The 24,997-nt window shown below is 32.1% G+C and overlaps 2 protein-coding genes across 3 annotated transcripts in view; one reads left to right on the plus strand and one right to left on the minus strand.

The window, feature by feature from the left end:
* The window catches only part of LOC143347749 (uncharacterized), a 318,634-nt gene that overhangs the window by 230,624 nt on the left and 63,013 nt on the right, over positions 1-24,997 (minus strand). The gene's annotated exons all lie outside the window — the stretch shown is intronic.
* Positions 1-24,997, plus strand: part of LOC143347725 (uncharacterized) — a 175,714-nt gene that overhangs the window by 134,627 nt on the left and 16,090 nt on the right. Inside the window, exons 1-2 of one of the 2 annotated variants that reach the window (XM_076777179.1) lie at positions 10,760-11,300; positions 17,675-17,922. In XM_076777179.1, the coding sequence (XP_076633294.1) occupies positions 17,679-17,922 (244 nt within the window). In that variant the 5' untranslated portion in view covers positions 10,760-11,300; positions 17,675-17,678. Of the gene's footprint in view, positions 1-10,759; positions 11,301-17,674; positions 17,923-24,997 lie in introns of those variants that run through there. The other variant, XM_076777180.1, reaches the window with a different exon arrangement.

Raw genomic sequence — 24,997 nt, forward strand, 5'->3', positions numbered from 1 at the left:
AATAACAATTAAAAGTTGCTCGCTAAATCTTCTTAGGAATAGTTGTTAGCGATCGAGTTATATCGTTACGATGAGGGCAACGCGCCAGGAATATATACAGTGACTCTAGAAATTGATCCAATACCTTTACTATACCTTTTATTCAATTCAAATGTAATCGTTAACTACGAATCATTGGAAACGTATTTGATGCATAATTTTAATTATTAGATAAATAACAAACGCACAAAATATGTATTTTAGCGATTATTCTACACTTTGGATCTTCATTTCTGTGTATAATAAATATTAATTATATATAGTAGTATAATTCTACGTGGAACTATCATTAGGCTAATCCATTGCTTAGTAGTAGGTTTGGGAAAATTTTATTTCTGAATAACGAATAAATATATTGGATTCATAAATCATTGCGAATCTTTTTCAGTCTATTTAGGAATTTGAAAGTATTCGTTGTTTGGAAACAAAGTTTGTCTAACTCTGGAAGAAAATAGTGGGCCAAGAGAAGTGTAATTAAGAGAAATAAAATATCAAGTACAACAAACAAGTTTATCATAGTTTAACAACGAATAAAAATATTGGATTTATAAATTATTACGAATCTTTTTCAGTCTAATCAGGAATTTGAAAGTATTCGTTGTTTGGAAACAAAGTTTACCTAACTGTATTTGAAAGAAAAATGTGGGTCAAGAAAACTGTAATTAGAAAAAATAAAATATCAAGTACAATGAGCGAGTTTATCATAGTTTAAAAATAAGACGTTCGTATCTTGTAACCTATAATTTGAAGAAAAATACAAACCGAAAGAAAAAAGTTGTTGCAAAACAGTATGTTAGAATGTCATTAGCGTTTCAAATTCCTACTCGACTATACCTTTTCAGTCCATTAACATATAATTACAGTAGAGCGCTGGTAATTCAGACGCTAATTATTTTAACTTCCGATTGGAACGTCGAACCGCTGACTCGATTATCCGTTCGCGTAATCGGAAATTCCTAGATTCGAGATAAGAAAAAAATTATGATCGAGTAATCAAATTAATAGTTCGTTATCGATTTGCTGACTAAAGTATTTCACCATTTCTTTGAGAACTTGGTAACCAATAATTTTCAAATGTAGCCAGTTCTGAATACTTAGTGAACTTTGTCATGTTTACTCAATAACTCAGATATTTCTTGATACATAATAAAATAGCTATAACTCAAAACAATCATTTTTATGCCATCCTATCTTAAATTCAAAGTGTTGTCGATGTTTTTTTATCGTAATTCTCAAAAATATTGTCAATCTTTCCAATAATAAAAGACTGCACTAGAATTCGCTAAATGTATACATAAGAATATTCTTAAAATAGTAACAATATTTGGTCGGCAGATTATATTTTTAATTTCAGTTTATCGATGCATAATAAAAAGAAATGAACAATTTGTATGATTTATGGAATTTCTATACGTTGTACTGAATATTGAATGTAAAATCATTTACTTTGTCAATGTCTTTAGTTGTAGTAGCTCTCAAAAATATTGTCAATCTTTTTAATAATAAAAGGCTGCACTAGAATTCGCTACATGTATGCATACGAATATTCTTAAAATATTAACAATATTTGGCCAGCAGATTCTATTTTTAATTTCAGTTTATCGATGTATAATAAAAAGAAATGAATAATATGTATGATGTATGGAATTCCAAACACCCTCTTTTTGTCGAAGTTCCCCAGGTAGCTAAGTTTGCCTCCTAAATTTGGCACTAAAGGACAGTTTAAAATGTTTCGCGACCCCCTCGAATATTCGACGTGTTGTCAGAAATGTTTCTCGATAGAACGATCCTTTCGAAATGCCTTTTATAAACTTTCGCTGCCTGTCGTGCAAGATTACGCATCGTAAAAAGTAATAAGAGCATCGAATGATCCTGGATGCGATAAATAAGTCTCGTTACCTGTCGATTTTGCCTTGTACATCCTGGCACAGGAACTCGTGTGAAACAACACTCCAATATTTCAATACGTTATCTCCGAAAAGTCAGGCGGAAACTGGTTCGATCGATAAGGACTGCATGACAGAACAATATACAACCATGTCATTTTTATTACCTTCCCCTTGGGATTCGTGGGTGCTATTATACCATTCCTCGTTGACTGTAAGCTTTGTATATGCATCTCTTAGGTAACAGTACAGTTTAGACGCATATTGCAAAAATTTACTTGCCAGATTTAAGATTCTTCCTAAATTGATTTTAACGTCATCAACATTTTTAAGATTTTCATAATTTAAAAGAAAAATTCGAAGAAAATATAACAGAAAGAAGTTACCACTTTAATTATTTAAATCTTAAAGAGTGTTGATTTTCTACATTTAATATTTTATATAGACTGAAAGGAATAACTCAACAATTATTCTGCAAAACCATCCTTTAGCCACCAATTTTTGTCTTTTTGCAAATATTCCACATAAAATACATAAAACCCATTATGTTTTTACTCTCTTGATTTTGTTATACTGCATTTCTTGCTGCATTTCCACACCTTTCCACCGAAGGCCATTTCTGCACCCTTCTTTTCTTTTATGAAATTCTCTACATCTTGTTGACTGAAACCATTCTTCTGTAAGTAATGCCCCCTATCATTACCACTTTTTGCCCCACTTCAATTCTTCTCTTCAGACACTGGTCTCTGCTAAGACCCTCTCCGCTTGCAATCCCTTCTTTATACTTCACTGCCCTTTTTCCTGCCCTTATATTGTAATACATCAGCGTGTGTTTATAGTCGTAACTACAGATGTTTACCAGCAACTCATCTTAGCTCTTTAAGAATGCATTTAATAGTTTTTGTGTCTAAAACCATCACCTATTTTTGTTTCTTCATATGTACACACGCACAAATTAAATTCATTCTCCTTTCTTTAAGAAATTTAATTTCCAATTTATCGATTTCCAAGAATAGTAGAACTTTTATTTGAACTACTTTTCAATAGAAGGGTGGCTAGAATAAAAGAGATTTCTCCCTTAGAGTAAAGAAGTGGCACAAACTAATTATAAGTTACTAATTTTTATAACACTGAAAATTTAAAAATAAAATTGACCTCGTTTTCTTACTTTTATGTCGTGCAACTTTTCTACACATTTTTTTCTATGTTTCAAAATAACGAAAATATTTTTCGTGAACATAGTATCTATCAAGCAATAAATTTGAAGTGTCGAACTTCTAAAACCGCGATCTATCACCGACAAGAGGAACATACATTTCTGTTCTAAATTTTTGAAAATATTCTTGTCCAAGGACGAAGCAGACACGAAACTGACATTTGCAATGGCCATATGAATGTTTAAATCGATCGTAATGATTCTGTAGATTTATAGAATGTCGCGTACAAAGCGATACTGACGGTAAAAAGCAAGATCGTACCAATTTTCTTCGGCCTCGGTTCGAGAATAGAGTTTATTCGCGCCCGTAACATTACGCCTCGTTGCCCCGAGGTATGTAAGACGAATGGAAACGGAACGAAGAAAAGGACCGTAGAAAAGGTTTCGAGGAGTTGGGTAGATAAGAAAAGAGAAAAGGGAAACCTGTAAGCATCCGTAGGTGAACCGAATCGCTTCTATCGGAGGAACTTTAATTCCCTTGTCTGTGACAATTTGTACGATTTAAATTTCTGCTTGCAGCAGCGTACGGTTCCATTGCCTTTTTTCTCCTCGCTATTTTCCCTTAACAGGATTTTTCGATCGAATCCTCGACGCGGCGAAGAAAACTAATTAGTTCTACAAAGATTTCCCGGGCGTTTGAAGTTTCGCGTTGACCACACTTGTTAATTAGTTTCATTGTAGAAGCACCACGTTGACGCGTATTTTATAACATATTCACCTCCAATGAAGACTACCATTTTAAAGCATCGATGTTTGTAAATGGAAATCGATTTACGATTGATCAACCTTCGAAAATTCTTGTGTTCTTAAAAGTAATATTCTACAGCGTGTACGGTCACCTATGGGAAAAATTTTAATGAGAAATTGTAGAGGCCAAAATAAGACAAAAATCAAGAATATCAATTTATTGATTGAGGCTTTGTTAAAAAGTTATTAACGTTTAAAGCTTCATACCGATCAGAAAATTTTTCGGCGAAAAAAAAACATTTCCAATCGTCCTAAAAAAATTATTTTCAGTTGCGGGAGTCGATTATAATCATTTTTGGTGAATAGATATACCCCCGAAATCCTACGCGTTTTCGAGAAAAAAATTCCTTACCGAAAATACAATTTCTGGTCAGAAATGTCTGCCCGAATTTTCATGCGAATCTTTAAAACGTTATAACTTCTGAACGGATTAGACGATTTTAATGTTTAAAAAAGCAAACTACGCGTATTTTGGTGGAGAATATGTACAAATCGCAAAAATATTCGAAAAGTTGTTCTTTGACTTTGTAAAATGAGAAAAACCCCATAAAAATGGTTCAATTTTCAAACTGCTATAACTCCTGCAATTGTGAATATATTTCAATGAAACTTTTTTCTGAAGTAAAGCTCATGGATACCTACAAAAAAGTATTAGACAACTTTTCCGTAGGGCGTCAAATAAAATTACTAAAAATCAAAAACGAACTTTTAAGAAAAATCGACAGGGGGTAGGTGCCTAAATTTTTCGGCGAAAAAAAAACATTTCCAATCGTTCTAAAAAAATTATTTCTAGGTTTTGGGGCCAATTACAATCATTTTTGGTCATTAGACATACCCCCGAAATCCTACGCACTTTCGAGATAAAAATTCTTTACCGAAAATACAATGTCTGATCATAAATGTAATTTCATGCCTAATTCCCTTAAATTTTATGTGTACGTTTAAAAAGTCATAGCTACCGAATGTATTGGACGATTTTAATGTTTCAAAATGCAAACAACGCGTGTTTTAGTCAAGAATATGTAGAAACTCTAAGAATATTGGAAAAGTTGTTCCTTAACACCGTAAAGTTAGAGAAACCCCATAAAAGTGGTTCAATTTTCAAACGGCCATAACTCCTATAATAGTCAAAGGATTTAATTGTCTGGAAGTAGAGCTCATGGATACCTACAGAAAACTATTAGACAACATTTCCGTACAGCGTCAAATTTATTAAAAATCAAAAACAAATTCTTAAGAACATTGAAAAGTTTCAAATCATTCTAGAAAAATTATTTTCGGTTGCTGACAATTATTTTTGGTGAAATTACAATTATTTTTGGTGAATACATATATCCCCGAAATCCTACTCACTTTCAAGAGAAAAATTCGAGTAGGTGCCTATATTTTTCGGTGAAATTAACAAATTTCAAATCGTTTTAGAAAAATTATTTTTGGTTGCAGGAGTCAATTACAATCATTTTAGGTGAATACACATGCCCTCGATACCCCATGTACTAAAAGTATTAAAAGTGTCTCGTGGTAATATTTAAATATATGTATGTAAACAGTGTGATAATATTTGTATTAAAACAGTTATCACTCGAAGAATTATCATACTGTGCTATTTAAAATTTCTTACTCTTGTTTCCATAAACTTAAAACCTAGTCAAACTTAAAATCTTCTAACTCTTGTAATCTGTTAATTGATAATTGCGAATAGAATATTGAAAACAAGTGGACTTGTGTATTGCAAATTCGTTTAGCGATTGATCTCAATCCACGAATCGCTGAAATCATTCATCTTTCTTTCGTGCTTCCAACGAGTCTCATATTTCAATGCGTATCGAGTCCCTGAAAAATGAAACACGTTATCAGGATATTCTTGAGTTATCGTAACGCTTTGCGGTAGTAAATTCATTTATCATCGGCGAAATTCTTCTTTCTTATCGAGCATCGTGTATTTCACTTGACGAGTCCATGCTTTATATATTACATTATCGTGATCTTTGTGTCTGATTTATTATTTATTCGTTTATCAAAGGTCAGATTCTTCTCCCACGGTCTCACTAATTTATACAGAATTACATAAACACATACTTGCACTATATTTTTAATCGTATATATTATATACGAACTAAAACACAGGGGAACGTTGGCTAAAACGAATTATTTAATGATATATATTAAGAATGTTTTATCATTTGATTCAAAATCGTATCGATAGCTTCTATTATGTGGAATAAATTAATGGCCTCTTCTTTCACCCTCAAGATCAAACTACTGACTTTTGCATCAGGATACACAGCAGAATTGTTAGCAATCAGGAGAGCGTACTCTCATTTCTTAGAAAAACTGGACTTTTCAATAAGCTATTATAAATACTGTTAATTGTGCCGATGTCGCTAATAACCCCTTAACGTTCGTGCCCGAGTCTGACTGCTTTGAAAAACGATATTTGTTTAATCTAATGGTTTAAGGAATGATAATATTTGTTTTCTTTCAAATTATACGTTGGATACAACATTGTAAGTAACAAAAACCGCATTTTTAGAAACAAATCCAATAAAGAGAACTGATCATTCTTGGTTAACCCGAAAAATATGAACGTTAAGAGGTTAAACCATTAAATAAAAAAGAAAAATAATAAAACGGTAAATATAATTTCTAAATTAAATTTCATTTACCTTTTCAAATCTATTTTTATATTATTAAACGACGAAGACGATAAAATCTACATTTGCAATTTTCCTTGTTATAAATAATCGACGATATTGCACCCTTCACTTTTATTTTTTACGTATATCGATGAAAAGTAATTGTTCATCATCTAACCTTTATTCTACTTGCATTGTTGTATTTATAAAATGAATTTTACTATTAAATGCATCGATCCGGTAAGGACTTTAAGAAAAGGCTCGAAATATAATATTCTTATGGACCGCTTTTCCTTTTCCATTATTTATCTCAACGATTATACTTCTCGTTATAAGATTATGTATGCTGATTGTAGGATCTGAAACGCGACGCGTCTCTTTTCTGTCAGCGAAGCTAGAAAGCTTCGTACAGGAGAACGTTTCGTGGGTTAATTACTTTCCTATAGTCGTATTCCTCTTTTTGAGATGCAAAAATTACATTTGTAAATTGTAATTACATGTTTGCTTAATAGATCCGTGTAGTTATATCTAAATTAATTGGCTCCTTCCATCGTTTTGCGCATGAAAGATACAAAGATATCGAAACAAAAATATTTTACGTGAAATGAAAATATTTTGTATTGACATAAAATGTGTCTAGCACAATCGTTTTTAATTTAGATTAAGTTCACAACACATCGAGGTAATTACTAGCTCAGATTGTTATCACTGATAAGATATCGAACCTCCACAGCAATTTTCGCACTTTATTTCCAACGGTGGACTTCGATAAGATAATCTCATCCTGCAAGAAGCAAGTAACACGGGGTTTATATTGTCGAAACTTTCTTTCCAAGGGACAAATATTCCGGTGACAGTGATTAATTGCTCTCCAGTAGATTGCTAGTGATGTGTGTCTAATACGACAGAATTCTCAAAGCTTGGAAGGTTACATAAGAAAAACTTTTCATTTAGAAAATGATTAATAACAAAATAAATTAACGTTTAAAGATTACCGATGTTTTAAAAATTTTAACTGTTCGTTTTTTCAAATTAACATGTTACTAACACTGTAATTATTAAAGCAAAAGGAGATCGCTATATTTCAAAACCTAAAAATTCGTAATAAACTATTAAATGGGCTTGTAAATTATACAGTATATTTAATTGCATATAATATAAAAATATTCGTGATCGTAATTACTGTTTAACTTAACAATTTTCGAAAAGTAATTGTCTGTAAATTCTAATGATGAAAACCATTATCTAAAAATTGATTTTATGTAAAATATTTAAATTTATACGAAACGGAACGAAGCATTCTGTACTTAAATAATTTTTAGCATTGACGATGATTGTATCATTAAATTTGTATTAATTTTGGAAGACATCTAATCTATCGTACAACTTTCATTTCTCATTTAATTTCTCATCGATTTTCTTTTATTTTATATATAACATCCATGATTGTAAATGCTAATTACAAATAAAATTTAGTTTCCATAGTCAACAAACTTTGTTTGTAACGATAACCAGAAAGGAAGAGTTCTAGTTACTTTTAGAACGCTAGTTACTTTTTAGTTAGAAATATAATTATTCCGTGAAATGTCTCGAATTGTATAGAATAAGCAAGTTTTTCAAAATTGTTCTCCAAAACCTAATTGAGAAAGTTACGTTCATTATATGTATAAAACTATGCATATGTTCAGTGAAACAACATATACATCGTTTCATTTTAGAATAAATTTTGTTCTATCGATTATTTATGTAACCGAAAATTTGTATTAATATATTTTAATGTATTAAGTACATATTACAATATCGATTAAATTTTGATAATGATATCACTATCGATGCTTATTAGTAAGTTAGATTTCAGTTGAAATGTATGGAAATACAAATTAGCCATAACATAGTAGGCCTGGATATTAGCCACTAATATTATGGCGGATAAAAAAAATTATCAATAATATGATAAAAAATAAACTATCAATAGAATGATAGTACAATCTGTCTTAAGAGAGAACTGGTCAGGTTTAAGATATAGAAATTTTTCTAAACTGATTCAACGCAAGCAGTATATTGATTGCGATATAATAGCACAAGACAGAACTGTGTAATATTGTATCTTTAAATAACTCAAGGATATAAATGAAATAAAAATTTTTAGAGATAAAAAGCCTTGCAGAAATTCCAGTTTCAGAGCACAACTAAATTCATTGAATAAAATACCAATCTTAAATGAATTTGCTAGTGAATGTCACCGTGTTGTACTACTGCAGTATCTTATTAATCATTCTGCTTAATTATTTTAATTTACGAGGAAAAATAACTGTTATTTGGTATTATTTTTTAAAACAAATGAATACGCTAGGGACAAAAAGTATCACCAACTGGGGAAAAAATATACATATATGTAGATGGTACGAATAAACGTAGAACAGGAAAACGAAGAAAAAAGGAAAAAAGATAACTCGATTCTGGTGTAAAAATTGCGATAAAAAATCCAATTCTGAAACTTTTTCGTTATAATTTACGTTAGTTATTAGATAATTATATGCTTTTAATAAGATTTGAACTGAAGTTATCCTTTGTCTTTTATAACTTCTAACGTTACTATTGTATTAATAATTTCCACCACGAGTCGTTTAGAAAATTTGTAGAAGGCATTTTTTAGTTCCAAGATAAGTGGTATTTTAATCTTCTTCTAATCTGATTCTATTTTATTAAACTTTCTTGTAAAATGCTTCATTTTTAATCCTTAAGCGGAATAATTTGGAACATAATGAAAGAAATAACCTTTTGGCCCCCGAAAGTTAACTTTTTCAATTATTTTAAAATTGTAATGAAATGCTCTTTTAACAAATGTAATCCTTTTTTCCGTTTTAAATTTAGTGTTTTGTAAAAAAGTACTGATCGCTACAGAGCATTCATAAGCGTACCATTAATGAAAACTTATAATTAAAGTTCGTAAGTACAGTCGGGGTATAGAAATATCAAAATATAAAAAAAAAAAGAAGACAAAGAATAATATTCCATTGTGTGTAAGGAATTCTATAATAGAAATAAACCTAATGAAAAATGGGTTCAACGTTGTAATTGTCAGGATTGGTCACTGACCAAAATTTATATATTTATCACATTTGTGACGCCTAATAATATAATTTTTCATTCTTCGCCTTTCTACAAAGCACTATCGCGTAAGTGCAATAGTTTTTACATTTGTTCCTAATACAATTGTCTTTGTTAAATCCTATACCATCTTCCACCGCTTGCCATTTTAAAAAATAAATGTGTAAATTAAAATAACTGAAATCCAATAATCCCATATAAGTAGGTAACACGTTCCTACAAGGCACTCTATCGCGTAAGTGCAATAGGTTTTACATTTGTTCCAAATATTCTTTATTAAATCCTACACTATCGTCTCCATTTTCAACGCTTGGCATTTCAAAAAATAAATGTGTGATTTAAAATAGTTGGAATCCAATAATCCCAGATAAGTAGGTAACACGTTCCTACAAGGCATTCTATCGCGTAAGTGCAATAGGTTTTACATCTGTTCCAAATATTCTTTGCTAAATCCTACACTATCGTCTCCATTCTCACCGCTTGGCATTTTAAAGAATAAATATATTTGCGAATTAAAATAATCTAATAATCCCCGATAAGTAGGTAACACGTTCCTACAAGGCACTCTATCGCGTAAATGCAATAATTTTTACATTTGTTCCAAATATTCTTTGTTAAATCCCACACTATCGTCTCCATTTTCAACGTTTGGCATTTCAAAAAATAAATGTGTGATTTAAAATAGTTGGAATCCAATAATCCCAGATAAGTAGGTAACACGTTCCTACAAGGCATTCTATCGCGTAAGTGCAATAGGTTTTACATTTGTTCCAAATATTCTTTGCTAAATCCTACACTATCGTCTCCATTCTCACCGCTTGGCATTTTAAAGAATAAGTATATTTGTGAATTAAAATATCTGTAATCCAATAATCCCAGATAAGTAGGTAACACGTTTGTTCTCTGCAATTACCATCGGTCTAGCCTATAGGTAATTGCAGAAAACGGTCCACATGTAGACGATATTTGCTCTCTGAGATTGCACGTGGCAGTTATAGATCACGACCTCTGACGCGCACGATTTTAAACCGCATTCACAGTGACTCGTTAAACGATTCCTCCTTCGCGGCCGTACAATTGAACCGTTGGTTACCTCGTAGACGTTTGCATCATCGGAAAATTGTTCGTTGACAGGCGGGTCAATTGAACAACGCGGCTCCTTCATCTGGGTTTCTCACCGCCGACGGGCGTATTCTTGACCGTGGCTCGCTCGAAATCGCCAGTGCGAGCCACGCAGACGTCGCAGCTCGTCGCGAGAGATCGATACGTCGTTGCCGGAAGTCGATCGTCGGTTTGTGTACACGATTGATCCCGCGGATCAGCAGCGTTTGGCAGCGAAGCCAGTGGAGCGGCCGTTAAGTATAGCAGCCGCGACCTGGCAGCGACAGTGTGTCAAGATCACTTGATCCCGCTACGCCTTCGCCTTCGAACGCGTACGCTCGAGGACCGATTGTTGCTTCTCTTTCTCTGGGTCAGCAGGAGAGGCACACTCGAGCTCACAAAGCAGACGGGAATTCCGGGGAACAGTGGGTGCAACGAGGACCTTCGACGAGAAGGGACCGCTCCCGTGAAGCGTCGTTTCTTCGAGTGGCAATCGAGTGTTGGGAAATCGATAGCCCGGGCCACGGCGTTCGTGTGTAGCGACGGATGTGATCTTGTTACTCGGTACGTGCTCCTCGATCGCAAACGCGAATGGGAAGGTCATGGTGTCTAGTTTGCCCGATCGATTTACGCGCGACGTGCTCCCCCCCCCCCCTCGCTCGTTTGACGACCAATTGCTTTTTGCGAGCTGGAATTCGCTGTGTCAGCCAAGTGAGCGATACTCGGTTACCGAATCGTGCACCGATTCTCGTTCGAGGGTGACAAGTTCCACGCGACCACTTGTGTGTGACGTCTGAGTTTCAGGACTGTTGTCTTTGTTTTTCTTTTCACTCGAACGTTCTGTCAAAATTACGATATCGTATTGTAAGGGTGGCTTTGACATAGCTGTAACTTCGCATAGTCGTTGCAAGAGTACACTTTTTGGAGGAATTGGATTTTGATAAAATTTGGATATTTAGTGATAATTTTCTTCGATAAATTATTATCGTATGCTCGTTTTGTAAAAAACGAAAAACAGGAAACCTCTCGTTCGACAACTCCCTTTCCACTGACAAAGATATTATATCGGTGCTACCAAAGTACTTTGATTTTTTATTAAAACGCAGTGTTTTATTAAGTTGATATTTTCAAGTTGTTTAACAAGCATGAAGATTGTTGCATTTTATTTCTTATAAATTTCGATTTTATTACATGCTAACAAAAATATTCATGCAGTATGAATTCTTGATGTTAATTTAAAATTTCGAAAATGTCCTGAACTGACAAATTTTGTGTGCTTTTCATTAAATTACAAACTTTATCTATGTCAATTTCAGAATATCGGGTGGCACGAACTCATGTGGACGACCCAATACATGTAATACTTTGCTAACTTAAAGTACATACGGTGTTTCCCCTAAGGGAATACAGTAGAGTTCCGATTATCCGGCATCCGGTTATCCGGAATGTCTGAATAATCGGCAAATTTACTCCAACTATTCTCCAGTAAATATTACGAATTGTATTTCACACAAACAAAGAAGTCACAGTTGCATGCATCCAGGAGTATTTCATTTTGTATTTATAAATTGTATTACTACATTACCCATTGTGATGTTAACTAAAAATTAAAAAAGCAATTTTTAAGAAAAATGGGGGGTAAGTGTAGAATATTTCAGCAAAATTCAAGAATTTCAAATCATTCCGAAAAAATTATTTTTCATTGTGGGGGTCAATTATAATCATTTTTGGTGAATATGTATACCCCAGTAACCCTATGCACTTTCGAGAAGAATATTCTTTTTTAAAAACATAATGTACGAAGAGAATATTTAAAAATTCTAAGAATGTTGAAGAAATTGTTCCTTAATTCAGTAAAGTGAAGAAAACCCCCTAAACATGGTCAAATTTTCAAACGACCATAACGCCTACAATAGTGAATATATTTCAATGAAATTTATTTCTGAAATAGAGCTCATGGATATCTACAAAAAAGTATTAAACAACATTTCCATGGAGCGTCAAACAAATTTACTAAAAATTAAAATCGACTTTTCAAGAAAAAGAAAGGTGTTTAAATTTTTCGGCGAAATTAAAAAATTTCAAATCATTTAAAAAACATCATTTTTGGTTGCGGGGGTCAATTACAATCATTTTTGGTCATTACACATATCCCCGAAATCCTACGCACTGTCGAGAAAAAAATTCCTTACCGAAAATATAGTTTCTGACCTGAAATGCTTCCCCGAATTTTCATGCAAACCTTTAAAACGTCATAACTTCTGAACGGATTGGACGATTTTAATGTTTAAAAAAGCAAACTACGCGTATTTTGGTAGAGAATATGTACAAATCGCAAAAATATTCGAAAAGTTGGTCCTTGACCCCGTAAAATGAGAAAAACCCCATAAAAATGGTCCAATTTTCAAACAGCCATAACTCCTACAATTGTGAATATATTTCAATGAAACTTTTTTCTGAAGTAAAGCTCATGGATACCTACGAAAATGTATTAGACTACTTTTCTGTAGGATGTCAAACGAAATTACTAAAAATCAAAAACGAATTTTTAAGAAAAATCGACAGGGGGCAGGTGCCTAAATTTTTCGGCGAAAAAAAAACATTTCCGATTCTTCTAAAAAAATTATTTTCAGTTGCGGGAATCGATTATAATCATTTTTGGTGAATAGACATATCTCCGAATATGTAGAAATTCTAAGAATGTTCGAAAAGCAATTCCTTAACCCTGTAAAATGAGAAAATCCATAAAAGTGGTCCAATTCCTCATTTTTATCACTTCATATGTAGATACAGTGTAATTATTCGGCATATTTAATTTTCCAGCATTGCCCCAGTCCGAAGTATACCAGATAATCGAAATTTTCTGTATTGCTATTTAAATGGTCATTTTAATCGGTTCGTTTTATAATTTTGTTTAAATGGTAGCTAGGCTACTTTATATCGAGATTTTTCCAGATTTGTTTGTTTACCTTATGCGTATGTATAGTATTTTTTCATCGACTAGTGACTAGAGAGAACTCAAAATTTAGATAAATAAAAAAATGGCGAAAGTTTAAACAGAAAAAATGTTATAACTGTTTGTTATGGATATACATAACAGTTTTGGTTTTGGTTCTCCAAAATTAATTTTATATTGTGATTGTTATTTTTCAGTTCTATTTCGATTGCTCAGTTCTACGTGTATTATTATATCAATTTCGTTGCGGTTCTTAGTTTTTAGTTCTTAGTTCTTAGAAAATAAAATTATTTGTTATTGTAATCGAATCGAAAAAAAATTACAATATAGAAACAATCGTTTTTCTAAACAATCCTCTGTTTCGCTATGCACTAAAAAATATAAATATAAACAAAATTATATTGTTAAGAAAATGAAAATAAATATACTGACTTTTTCATGATTTTCTTTAAAATTCTTCATATATTTTAATTATGATTTAAACGATCGAATGCTCGCTAAAAAGTTTTGTGAATTAACCTTTCTTTATTCTTCAGATTACGTCGATAGTGTTAATATTACAGTTCATTCACAAATATCAATCGTTAATAGATAATTTGCTACTATTATTCGCATGTATTTTTAAAGATATTTCAGTATTCCAAATTTTCAACAGTACTTTATATTCTCTGCTTTTCTTCTATAAATAGTTCTTCGTCGATAGAATAGTGAGATTTCAAAGTCCAATTAATTTTTTTATTTATATTATTTTAGTATTTGTCGAGAAGATCGCAACAGCTTGCTTTATCAGGATATTTAGTGTGATACGAATTCATGAATTCGTGGATTGTTTAGGGGGTTAGGTAAACGCGAACCGCTAGTTGACGTCTATTAGGCTGCTCGCTGGGCTGGACTAATCAAAACGTGTGTGACTATTTCGTTTAGGTTGTTTTGGTACGTTTGACACTAGATTTACGGACATTGTTTGCAGATATCTTTATTGAAACCCGTTATGTTGACAGTCACATTCAAATCTCTCTTAATTAGAATATGTACATTAGAATATGTATATTAATATCGATCAGATTTAACATAAATTGTTATGATTCTGCAATGTTAAGTTTAGGCCCTGAAACGAGTCAAAATTATATTTTTAACTATATGAAGATTAATATTTTTTTTAACTTAAAATTTTAAATTAAAAAAATATCTAATATTATGCAGAAAAATGAATAAATTGTAAATTTATTTATAAAGATATAAAACGACGCGTTCCGTAAATCTAGCGTTAAGCAATCAAATGTTTCGATTTAGTAATTATCAACAATTGTCCATAAATAGAAAATTTAAAATAAGAATCACGCATAATTTAACTGTTCTAGTCCATTATTCATTAACTTTCGTATGTTTGTCCGACAAATGATCAAAAACGCAAATGCTCCGTAATGAACGCGTTCAATAAATTCCGTGCGGGAAATTGTACGGTCATTTAGAACGAATCACGCTGATAATTAGACAGCTAATTAACTTTTAATTAGCACTGCAAACAGCAATCACGGAAAACGAGAGCCAATTTTATGAAACTCGTAAACGTGATAACCGATACTTTCAAACTTTATAAAACCTAATTTATAACTGTTGGCAAGATCAGTCAATTTTTCAAAATCCAAAGTCAATGCAAACACTATTTTTCAAGACAACAATTCGTTATAGTTTAATGGATTTCGAATGAGAACCGTGTCTAAACGTGTTCTCACTCATTTGACCAAAATTCAGTGATACAGTCGTATGATGTGGCTGACACTGTACCCTCGGAGTCCTTCAGACTCCTAACCCACTCCTTCGACGCGACATGAATACCTAATAAGAATCTTCGTCCATTGCAAACTGCTCGCAAGACTCTTTTGGTCGGTGATTTGCAAAAAAAAGGGAGAGAATTTCACGCGTTCGAAATTCATAAATCAAAGAATTTTTATTACGTTCAATTTAATTAAATTCCTTTACTTTAATTAATTTAACTTTTTACTCGTTTCATATGAAACGCTGTTTAAAGAGAATCTCTGGTTAAATTAAATACTTCCACATTGTTCGTTATAGTTGACATACTGCATGTTAACACTAGAACTATTAAAGCAATCCAAATGATCTATTCGTAATTTTTAATAAAACATATAAAAAATTTACTCGGCAGAATTTTTAAAAATTTACCATAATTTCCTATAATAGAATGAATAAACACTTATTTTCATTGTATTATACATTTCTTCGCGTATCTATCGTTTTAATTTCTTTGGTACAAATAAATGCACTATAATTATCGGCAGTTCTAGGGTTAAAATGTGTTAACCTCGTTATTGTATATTTTTGAGAACCATTACCTTAAATATTAAATAAGATACATTTATTGTTATCATTTATGTTTCTCATTATTTAATTATATAAATATTATATATCAATGAACTTTAGATTTACCAGTCAGTGACTTCAGTATCTACTGTCTGTACTTTGTTACATAGGTATGGTCCATAACTTTAATCGTTTATGTCATCAAAATAATTGACTATCCACGCCTAGTCGCCCAATCTATCGCCTTGCAAAGACCCGTTAAAATCGAAATCGGACAATTGGGATCCTTCCCTTGTTAGGGGTTGCGCTTGCTACTTTAAGGTAGGAGATTCAAGTAACGGATCAACAAAATCGATTCTTTCCTTTTTTGCATAAAGCAATGCTTTTACATCTCAAGAATATCGTGTAAAAATTTCAAAGTGAAATTCTCAGTCGTTCTTGGAAAACCCCAAGCAGGAGCTAATAGGTGGTGAGAGTGGCGTGTTGCTGAGGCTGTGAGAAATGAAAAAAGATATCGACACCCTCTCCCTGTCCACCCAAACGTGCACAAACATTTATTGCCTATCCACATTATTTTATTATTCCTTCGAGTGTTATATGCTTTGACAAATTGTACAGAAAAGATAATGTCAGTCCAGGATAGTTCGAACAGAGTGTTAGTATAATTCGAATATTCTGAAAGAAAGTTGCGTTAGGTACCTTGATAACTATTAGGCGATTATTTACAAGAGGTCTAAACAGAAAATGTTCTACAATCCACAATATTTGACATTTGTCTCCCAAAATTTAACAGTACATTCTTAAATATGTACAAGGTGTTCGGCCACCCCTGGGAAAAATTTTAATAGGTGATTCTAGGGAGCAAAATAAGAGGAAAATGAAGAATACCAATTTGTTGATTGAGGCTTCGTTAAAAAGTTATTAACGTTTAAAGTTCCGCCTGTAGAACAGTAATCAGCGAACAGCTTCGTACACGTGATAGTAGTTCTCATTCAGCATGAGTGTGGCGTCGCCTCCCACGCTCGCCACCAGAGGGATCGCGCTCTCACAAGCGCTCGACCGACCCCTCAGTTACTATATATACACTCTTCGAACGACTTCCCAATATTCTTCACAGAAAATAAATAACTTCATAATGAGAAACTTTACTTACTGACGTATTGACAGTCTTACAGTTTCATGAGTGAGAACCACTATCACGCGTACGCAGCTGTTCGCAGATTGCCGTTCTACAGACGGAACTTTCAACGTAAATAACTTTTTAACGAAGCCTCAATCAACAAATTGGTATTCTTCATTTTCGTCTTATTTTGGTCCCTAGAATCACCCACTGAAATTTTTCCCAGGGGCGGCCGAACATCCTGTATATTCTTTCAAAAAATGATTCTTTTGAGATCTCACACGAGCTTGCTCCCTTAAAAAACAGCGCCTTTTTCGTCTCTCAAAGCGGAAACGTTAAGACTATCCTATTACGGTGTAGCCTGCGACAGTGGTAGTAAAAATACAAGTACAAGGCGTCCCTGGTTTCCGTGTTGGTTCACCGCGATAGCGTCCTTCGAACAATTCACATGTCCCGTGGCACACGGAACTTTGTACCGCTTCCCGAACCGGTTGAACGGAAAAAGAAGTGTAACGAAGAACACCCGTTTGATTGCAGGAGGATGCAGCCAGGGGTGACAGTAGTTCTGGCCACGGTCTGGCTGGTGGTGTACGCGGACGTGGTGGGGACCGCCAACCTCTACCCCTCCCGCCTTACTTTCGATCAATACTCCCCTTTGGCCCCGCACCGCCATGGAGTTTATCGAAAAGTCGAGGGCCAACTGGACTGGAAGGATCAGAATCCTGCCGAGAATCAGCCGCTCGACCTTTCGATCGGCCCGCGAAGGTCGATTTCTGCGAACACCGGTACGTCTGGCATTCGTTACATCAGCAATTTAATTCTGTCGCTCTAGCTCCCTCGGAAGAAACGGAACGCCGATATCGAGAACCGGAATCTATCGTTACGGTGGAAGTAACAATTTCTATAATTTATCGATTCGAGAAAATTATGGAAGAATTGTCAATCGTTCAACCGTGACGAGCACAATTCCTACTCTTGCTTATTTTGCTCCTCAACGGGGTTATTATACTCTGAAATCGTAAAAAGGATTTTTTTTGAAAATGCACGTATGTGTGTCGAACATGTTTCTGTCACTGAATACTACCGGATTCAGAAACGTTTTTCATAGTTTTTTTAAATGGTTGCCGTGATATCTCAAGTTACAGTGAACCGGCTGGTATCAACGATTTTCCAAATTCGATGCTTTTTACTATTTTTTTTTTTGAATTTAAAGTGTTACCAAATCTCCATATTGTCATATTTTTTATTTTTTGTCGGTTATTTAATTGCATTTAATACAAAAATGTTCGTAATCGTAATTACCCTTTAGATTAACAATTTTCGGAAAGTAATTATCTGTAAATTCTAATCATGAAAATCATTATCTAAAAATTGATTTTATGTAAGGTCTATTTTATCATATTTTTTATTATTCGTTGGTTATGACCACGTCGATATTAAATAATATGCTGTTTGACTTCTTCATTTTTTATGAGCAGAATGACCGGAATCTTGACAGCCATCTTTTTTTCGAAGAGCCTTTGTTAAGGTTGCTGTAACTTCTAAAATATTGAATATTTTTCTATGGAAAAAATTGTGGATATTCTTCAAATGTAGATCTAAATATATGTATTCAAACTTGATATAAAAATATTTTACTCTTTCTATCAAAAAATTCCAAAGTCTTCTGGTCTAGAGAGTTATTATCTTCGCCTTTTCTGAAAATTTTTCTCTCTAAATCAGTAAATTGTATGGTTCTAGTTTTTCATGCATACATTTGGTAATGTTTCACGAGCACAAGGTAATTTTTTCATAGAAAAGTAATGATTATTATAGAAGCTACGTGTCCTTATATGTCCTCCCTTCGAAAAAGTGTAGCTTTATGACTATCATGATTCCGGCCATTTTGATTATCTAAAACGAATGAATCAGAAAGCATTTTAATTAATATATAGTTATGATGTGACCTAGGGAGAACTAGAAATTCGTATAAACAAAAAAATGGCGGCACTTTAAAATTGAATTTACGATTTGTTACCTAATTTTCGTCCTTAACGTAAAAAAATAATAATACACATCAATATTTTTTTAACTTCTCAATTCACATATAAAAAATTCAATTTTTTTTAAGATTCTAGAGTAGAATACGTATGTCGAGTATTTAAAGAAAATCATTCAGCATTTAATCTTAGCAAATATAAATCAAGAGCTCTATCGCATTTATCGAAAGCTCGATTTATTCATTTTTACGCGAAGCATACAGTGTTTACTTCCGTGCTTTTAGGCGTTGTTTATCTCCATTTATTATCTAATGCGTTACTTCGGTTCTTAGAGGATATATATCGCTGACAGATTATCGATGTTGAACGTGCATGATGGGGCTCTAGCTCATTTTGTGCGTAACGCGAGAGAGCACTTAACCACGGTGTTTGATCAAAGCTGGGTTGGACGTGGTGAACAAAGTTGCATGGCCCCCTGATTTTAATCCTTTGGACCCTTTTTCATGGGTATATTTAAAAACCATTGTGCATTCTTCGCTGATAAATGATTTAGAAGAGTTAGGTGACCGAATCCAGCGGCTTGACAAACAATTCGCTTGGATTACTTTGTATAAAACGTGCAAAAATATTTGTATCCTAGAAACGGTTGTGTTTTTGACCTATGTTTACTATGGCCCTTTTACTCAGTATAAGAAAATATATATTAATTATTATTGATTGTTAATGAAAAAAAATGTACAGATTCACTTATAATGTTTACTAATTACGTACACATAAAAATTACGTACTCACGATCTCTTCAATTATTAAAATAACATGGATGAAAACAGTAAATCTAAGTTTTCTTACAATGCAGGAGAGAACGTAGGAGAAAAATAAAAATGTGAACGTTCTGAACCAAACAGTTAAGAACTTTTTTAACTGTAATATCGATTGCCTTTGTTAAATAAAATTTCAACCAGCGTCAAAACAATAAAAGATAAGGAAACGTTTTATTAGGAAAGTTAGATGGTTTCGAGTGATCACTTAATGTAAGAATAATCTCCGTAAGTGAAATCGTTTCAAATGTGTATTTTTGTACACACCAATCATTTTCTATTAAAGCATTTGGATGAAAAAATAAATTATTTTAATTTTATTTTTAATGTTAAGTTTCTAACATTTTCTGTACATCCTCGTTCGTGTTCACTATGCTTTTATGCATAAAATATCTTTTAAACTAAACATGTTTCGAGACAAGTGCTTCCATACCTTTTTATAGGGAATAAAATAGTGCATCGATTGGAATATAAAGGAGTATATAGCTCCATTAAAAATAATAGAGAAGACCTTGAAATATTTGAAACGTCTTCATTTATGAATATAACCTATGCACCGAGTGATGCATCACTCATAACCATTTAAATTTTTCTTGTGAGATTTTCTTTATCTTCTACTGTGTGAACGCTATGGCTAAACTTAGTAGTATGAATCATTCTATATAATTGTACAAAAACAGTAACTAAAGAATCTAAAATTGAAATTTTGCCTCGTTTAAACATAAAAAATTAATTGTAATTGCTCATATTTATGTGCAAGTCAATAGTATAAGTCAAAATGCATCATTTTGTCGTTAAAGTATAATAACCAATTGTTTGTTAACACTCGTCTAAATCCGTAATTAGAAACATAAAATTACCAAGAGTAAAACACACTGTGAAACGATGTATTTTATAAAAAGAGAAAATTGAAACAATAATTTATCAGCTATAATGGTTCAAACATATTTGTAAGAACACTTGAACAAATTTTTAGGTCTGTACAAATGGGTATTAATAATTATCGATAAATCTATTTTTATTAACTTACCCCTTACTTGCATCATAAAGACCATTTCATGACTTTTTTTTATACATGAGAGTTTATAGTAATAATTATTAAATTCATTTATTATGTTGTTTTAGTATTTCATTTTAAATTAGACGTACTTCTTTTCTTATAGTTAGAAATAAGTTTTCTTTCTAAACACGTTCGTTTAAAGTAATAAAACAATATTTATAATTGTGCAAATAAATTGCTTTCTAACAATATACTTGAAATGTATAAAATGAATTATTATATAAATGTAAGTTGTGCAAAAGTTACATATATAACTCTTGTTGAAAAGTATTTATGAAATTGATTTATTCTTTGATTTTTTCTTTAATAAATAAGGTGATCAATTTCAGACCAAGAAAAACTTTCAAAGGCAAGAAAATATTGAAATTATACATTTATATATAAACCTATTAATAACCTGATATTTAAATAATTATATAAATAAATAGAAATAAAATTTTGTGGTAAATTTTTAAACCTAACTTATTTCATAAGAAAGAGAAACCTTGATTTCTTATTAGTGTAATTTTTGCTGTGTAAAATATTTTTCAACGCCAAAACAAAATGATTTTATATTAATATTGAATAACTCTAAGTCCAGGAAAAGTTTAAAAATTCCTGTTTCGATGAAACTCTTTGGAAGGTCCTTCTTTCACACATAGTATATGTATATAAAGCAAAATAATTACATGGAAATAAAAATACTACAAACGTTTAAGAATATATTAAACTATTCAAGAAAATAAATTTGTTATCTACAATGAAAGAATGTTGTTTCAATGCTAATACAAAATTTGGTAAAAAGTTAGATCAAGCATACACAAAATGTCTAGAAAAATATAAACTAAATTAGTGAATGTAAATATAAAATATGAAGGAGTTATTTTTTCCTTATAAGAGTATCAGTAAGGTTGCACAAAATTAGAGTTAATAATATGGAGTAAGCAATGAAAATAGTCGTTCTGATTAATACGTTCATTCCTGACACAGTATCTTGAAAATAGGAAAGGACAAGGTTTCAGTTACTTGTAGGTCGTAGAGACGGTTGATAAAGTTCCACGACAGAACGATAGTGATAAGCGTGGTAAGTTGTTCGGAGCTGCGGTAACTTAGAACCGTGAATTGCGGGAACGAGTGACGAGTCATTCGCTGGAAGATTATGCCATTCACCATGTCAGACGCAATTTACGTTAATTTTGCCAGTAATTAGAATTCGTCGAGGGCGCGGTACGCCTGTGCTCGATTTTTAATAGCGTGGAGTTTCTCTGTTACGATAACGAACCTATGGAATTTACGAGCCCAAACTTCCAACTTGTGGTTAAGGTAAATGACCCAAATATCGGACATGTGAGACTATAACCGTTTAAAAACATGTGCCTCGCTAAGCATGGATTATCCTTAACTTTACTCTCTTTTATTTTCAAATCGAATCGAATTTCGTTTACGAGAACTTTCATGACAAACTATATTTTGTCGATAATCACCATTAGCATTTCATGCAATCATGAACACATAATAAACAGGAACAACTATAGGCTTCTATATATGAACCACAATATATTTTTCTGCAATAAAAATTGATAGTTTTCGAATTATTCTGAAAAATACCAATTTTTATTGCAGAAAAGTGTATTGTGAAGAGAGTTAAAGACTGTAGTTGTTCTTGTTTATTATATGTGTTTATGATTGCAATGAAATGTATCGACCTAAGTGATATGTACTTGTTTACTTGTTGATACACGTTGTTAAACTATGCATTTAATGAACTCGCAACTTTATATTTATTCAAGTAATTAATTTGAATAAAAATTCAAATTTAATTTATTTAACTTTAAATAGAATTTATTTAGCAATTTATTAATGATAGAATGGGCATCTATTTTTATTTGCGAAAAATAAACATTACATCAGAAATTAAGTCAAAAAAAGTGCAAAGTTTTACATATAACACAGAATTGTAAAACTTATATTGGTAATTTCCCAAAATCTACTGTTTAGATTCATTTATACTAATCGTTTGTGAAAAGCTTGTCGATTAATGGCAAATTATAATTGAAAGAAAATTATCGTCAAATTATAGAAACGTAAATTAACGACACTTTAAGAAAATATTCAAATTATACGTCACATTTAAGATATTTATAATTAAAATTGAATTGCCAATATTTTATTAATATATTGCACGTACATTTTTAAACGTTCGTTTCACGAGTTTGAAATAAATATTAATGGGAATAATTTGTTTGAAACAAACTGCTAAATGTCTAGGTGCTTCTTTTGATTCACAACTCGCGCGCTGTAGTACCTTAAGTATTACTTTATCCAGCCTTTGTTAAAAATTTGACTAGCCACTTAAAGTTGCGTTTTGAATGTAACGTAGTTAGAATATCGAAGTACAAGACCGCTTAAATCTTCAATGGAGCGCTTGAAATTCAAGCCACTGGTTGCGCGTGTTTGAGTAGGTATTCCGTAATTTGCAGTTCGCTCGAGACCATTCTTCTGAATTATATTAATATAATACGATAAGATCAAATAGAAGTAAATAACGCGGTTGAAACCAGATTTAATTTCTTTCACATTCCCAGCAACAAATATTATTTATTTAAAACTCAACGTTACTGTTGTATCCATTTGTCCTCTTGTTTATTTCTCAAATTTAAGTGAAACACTAGCATGCTTTACAATTCGTGAATATTTGGTATTCATGTCAATTACGTGTGTTTTCATTTATATCAATTAAACGTTTCTGAATACCAATTTCAAACGTTTTAATCTAATTTGCCATTAAACTTGTGTTGCAATTAATTCTGGAATATTTGAAAGAACCAGAAAGTTTCCTTATTGTACGTTTCAAAAAATTTATGAAAAGGGGCGTCGTTTCAAACATTTATTACAATGGCAGATTAAAAAATAGGTTCGTATAAAGGTATCATAAATTTCTTAATGCGGTTTGGTGATAGTAAACATGTCTATTCACACTTACAGATGTCTTCGTCTATAAAGTCTCGATAGACAAAAATTTTTCGTTTCCATTTAATTTTTAAATTCAAAGGTCATTTCAAGGTACATATCTGAACATATTTTCACATCAGCCACATGATGTAATAAAAAAAATTATGCAATTCTATGCAAAAAACATTGATAACCTTGTGAACTCCAAGATTACCTTAGAAAAAAATATAATGTAATAAAATGTTTTTTCAAACCATTCAAATAGCATGTAAAATAGTTTCTCTACCTCCACAATTACAGAAAATATTTAGGTGGCCTTATGCACGGAAATGTTGTCTAATACTTTTTTGTAGGTACCCATGAGCACTACTTTAGAAAAAAGTTTCATTGAAATATATTCACTATTGTAGGAGTTATGGTTGTTTGAAAATTGGACCATTTTTATTGGGGTTTTTTCAGTTTACGGGGTCAAGGAACAATTTTCTCAATATTGTTAGAATTTCTACATATTCTTCACTAAAATACGCGTTGTTTGCCGTTTGAAACATTAAAATCGTCCAATCCGTTCAGAAGTTATGACGTTTCAAAGATACGCATGAAATTTCAGGGGAATCATTCATGGGCAGACATTGTATTTTCGGTAAGGAATTTTTTTCTCGAAAGTGCGTAGGATTTTGGTAGTATATCTATTAACCAAAAATGATTGTAATCGACCCCCGCAACCAAAAATAATTTTTTTAGAACGATTGGAAATGTTTTTTTTTCGTCGAAGAATTTAGGCACCGTACTCCCTGTCGACTTTTCTTGAAAATTCGTTTTTGATCTTTAATAAATTTGTTTAACGCTGTACAGAAAAGTTGTCTAATACTTTTTTGTAGGTACCCATGGGCTCTGTTTCAGAAAAAAGTTTCATTGAAATATATTTACTATTATAGGAGTTATGACCGTTTGAAAATCGAACCAGTTTTATAGGGTTTTTCTCATTTTATGGGGTCAGGGAACAATTTCCTCAATATTGTTAAAATTTCTACATATTCTACACTAAAATACGCGTTATTTGCTTTTTTAAACA

The sequence above is a fragment of the Colletes latitarsis genome, chromosome 11 (assembly GCF_051014445.1).
Source record: "Colletes latitarsis isolate SP2378_abdomen chromosome 11, iyColLati1, whole genome shotgun sequence".
NCBI lineage: Eukaryota > Metazoa > Arthropoda > Insecta > Hymenoptera > Colletidae > Colletes > Colletes latitarsis.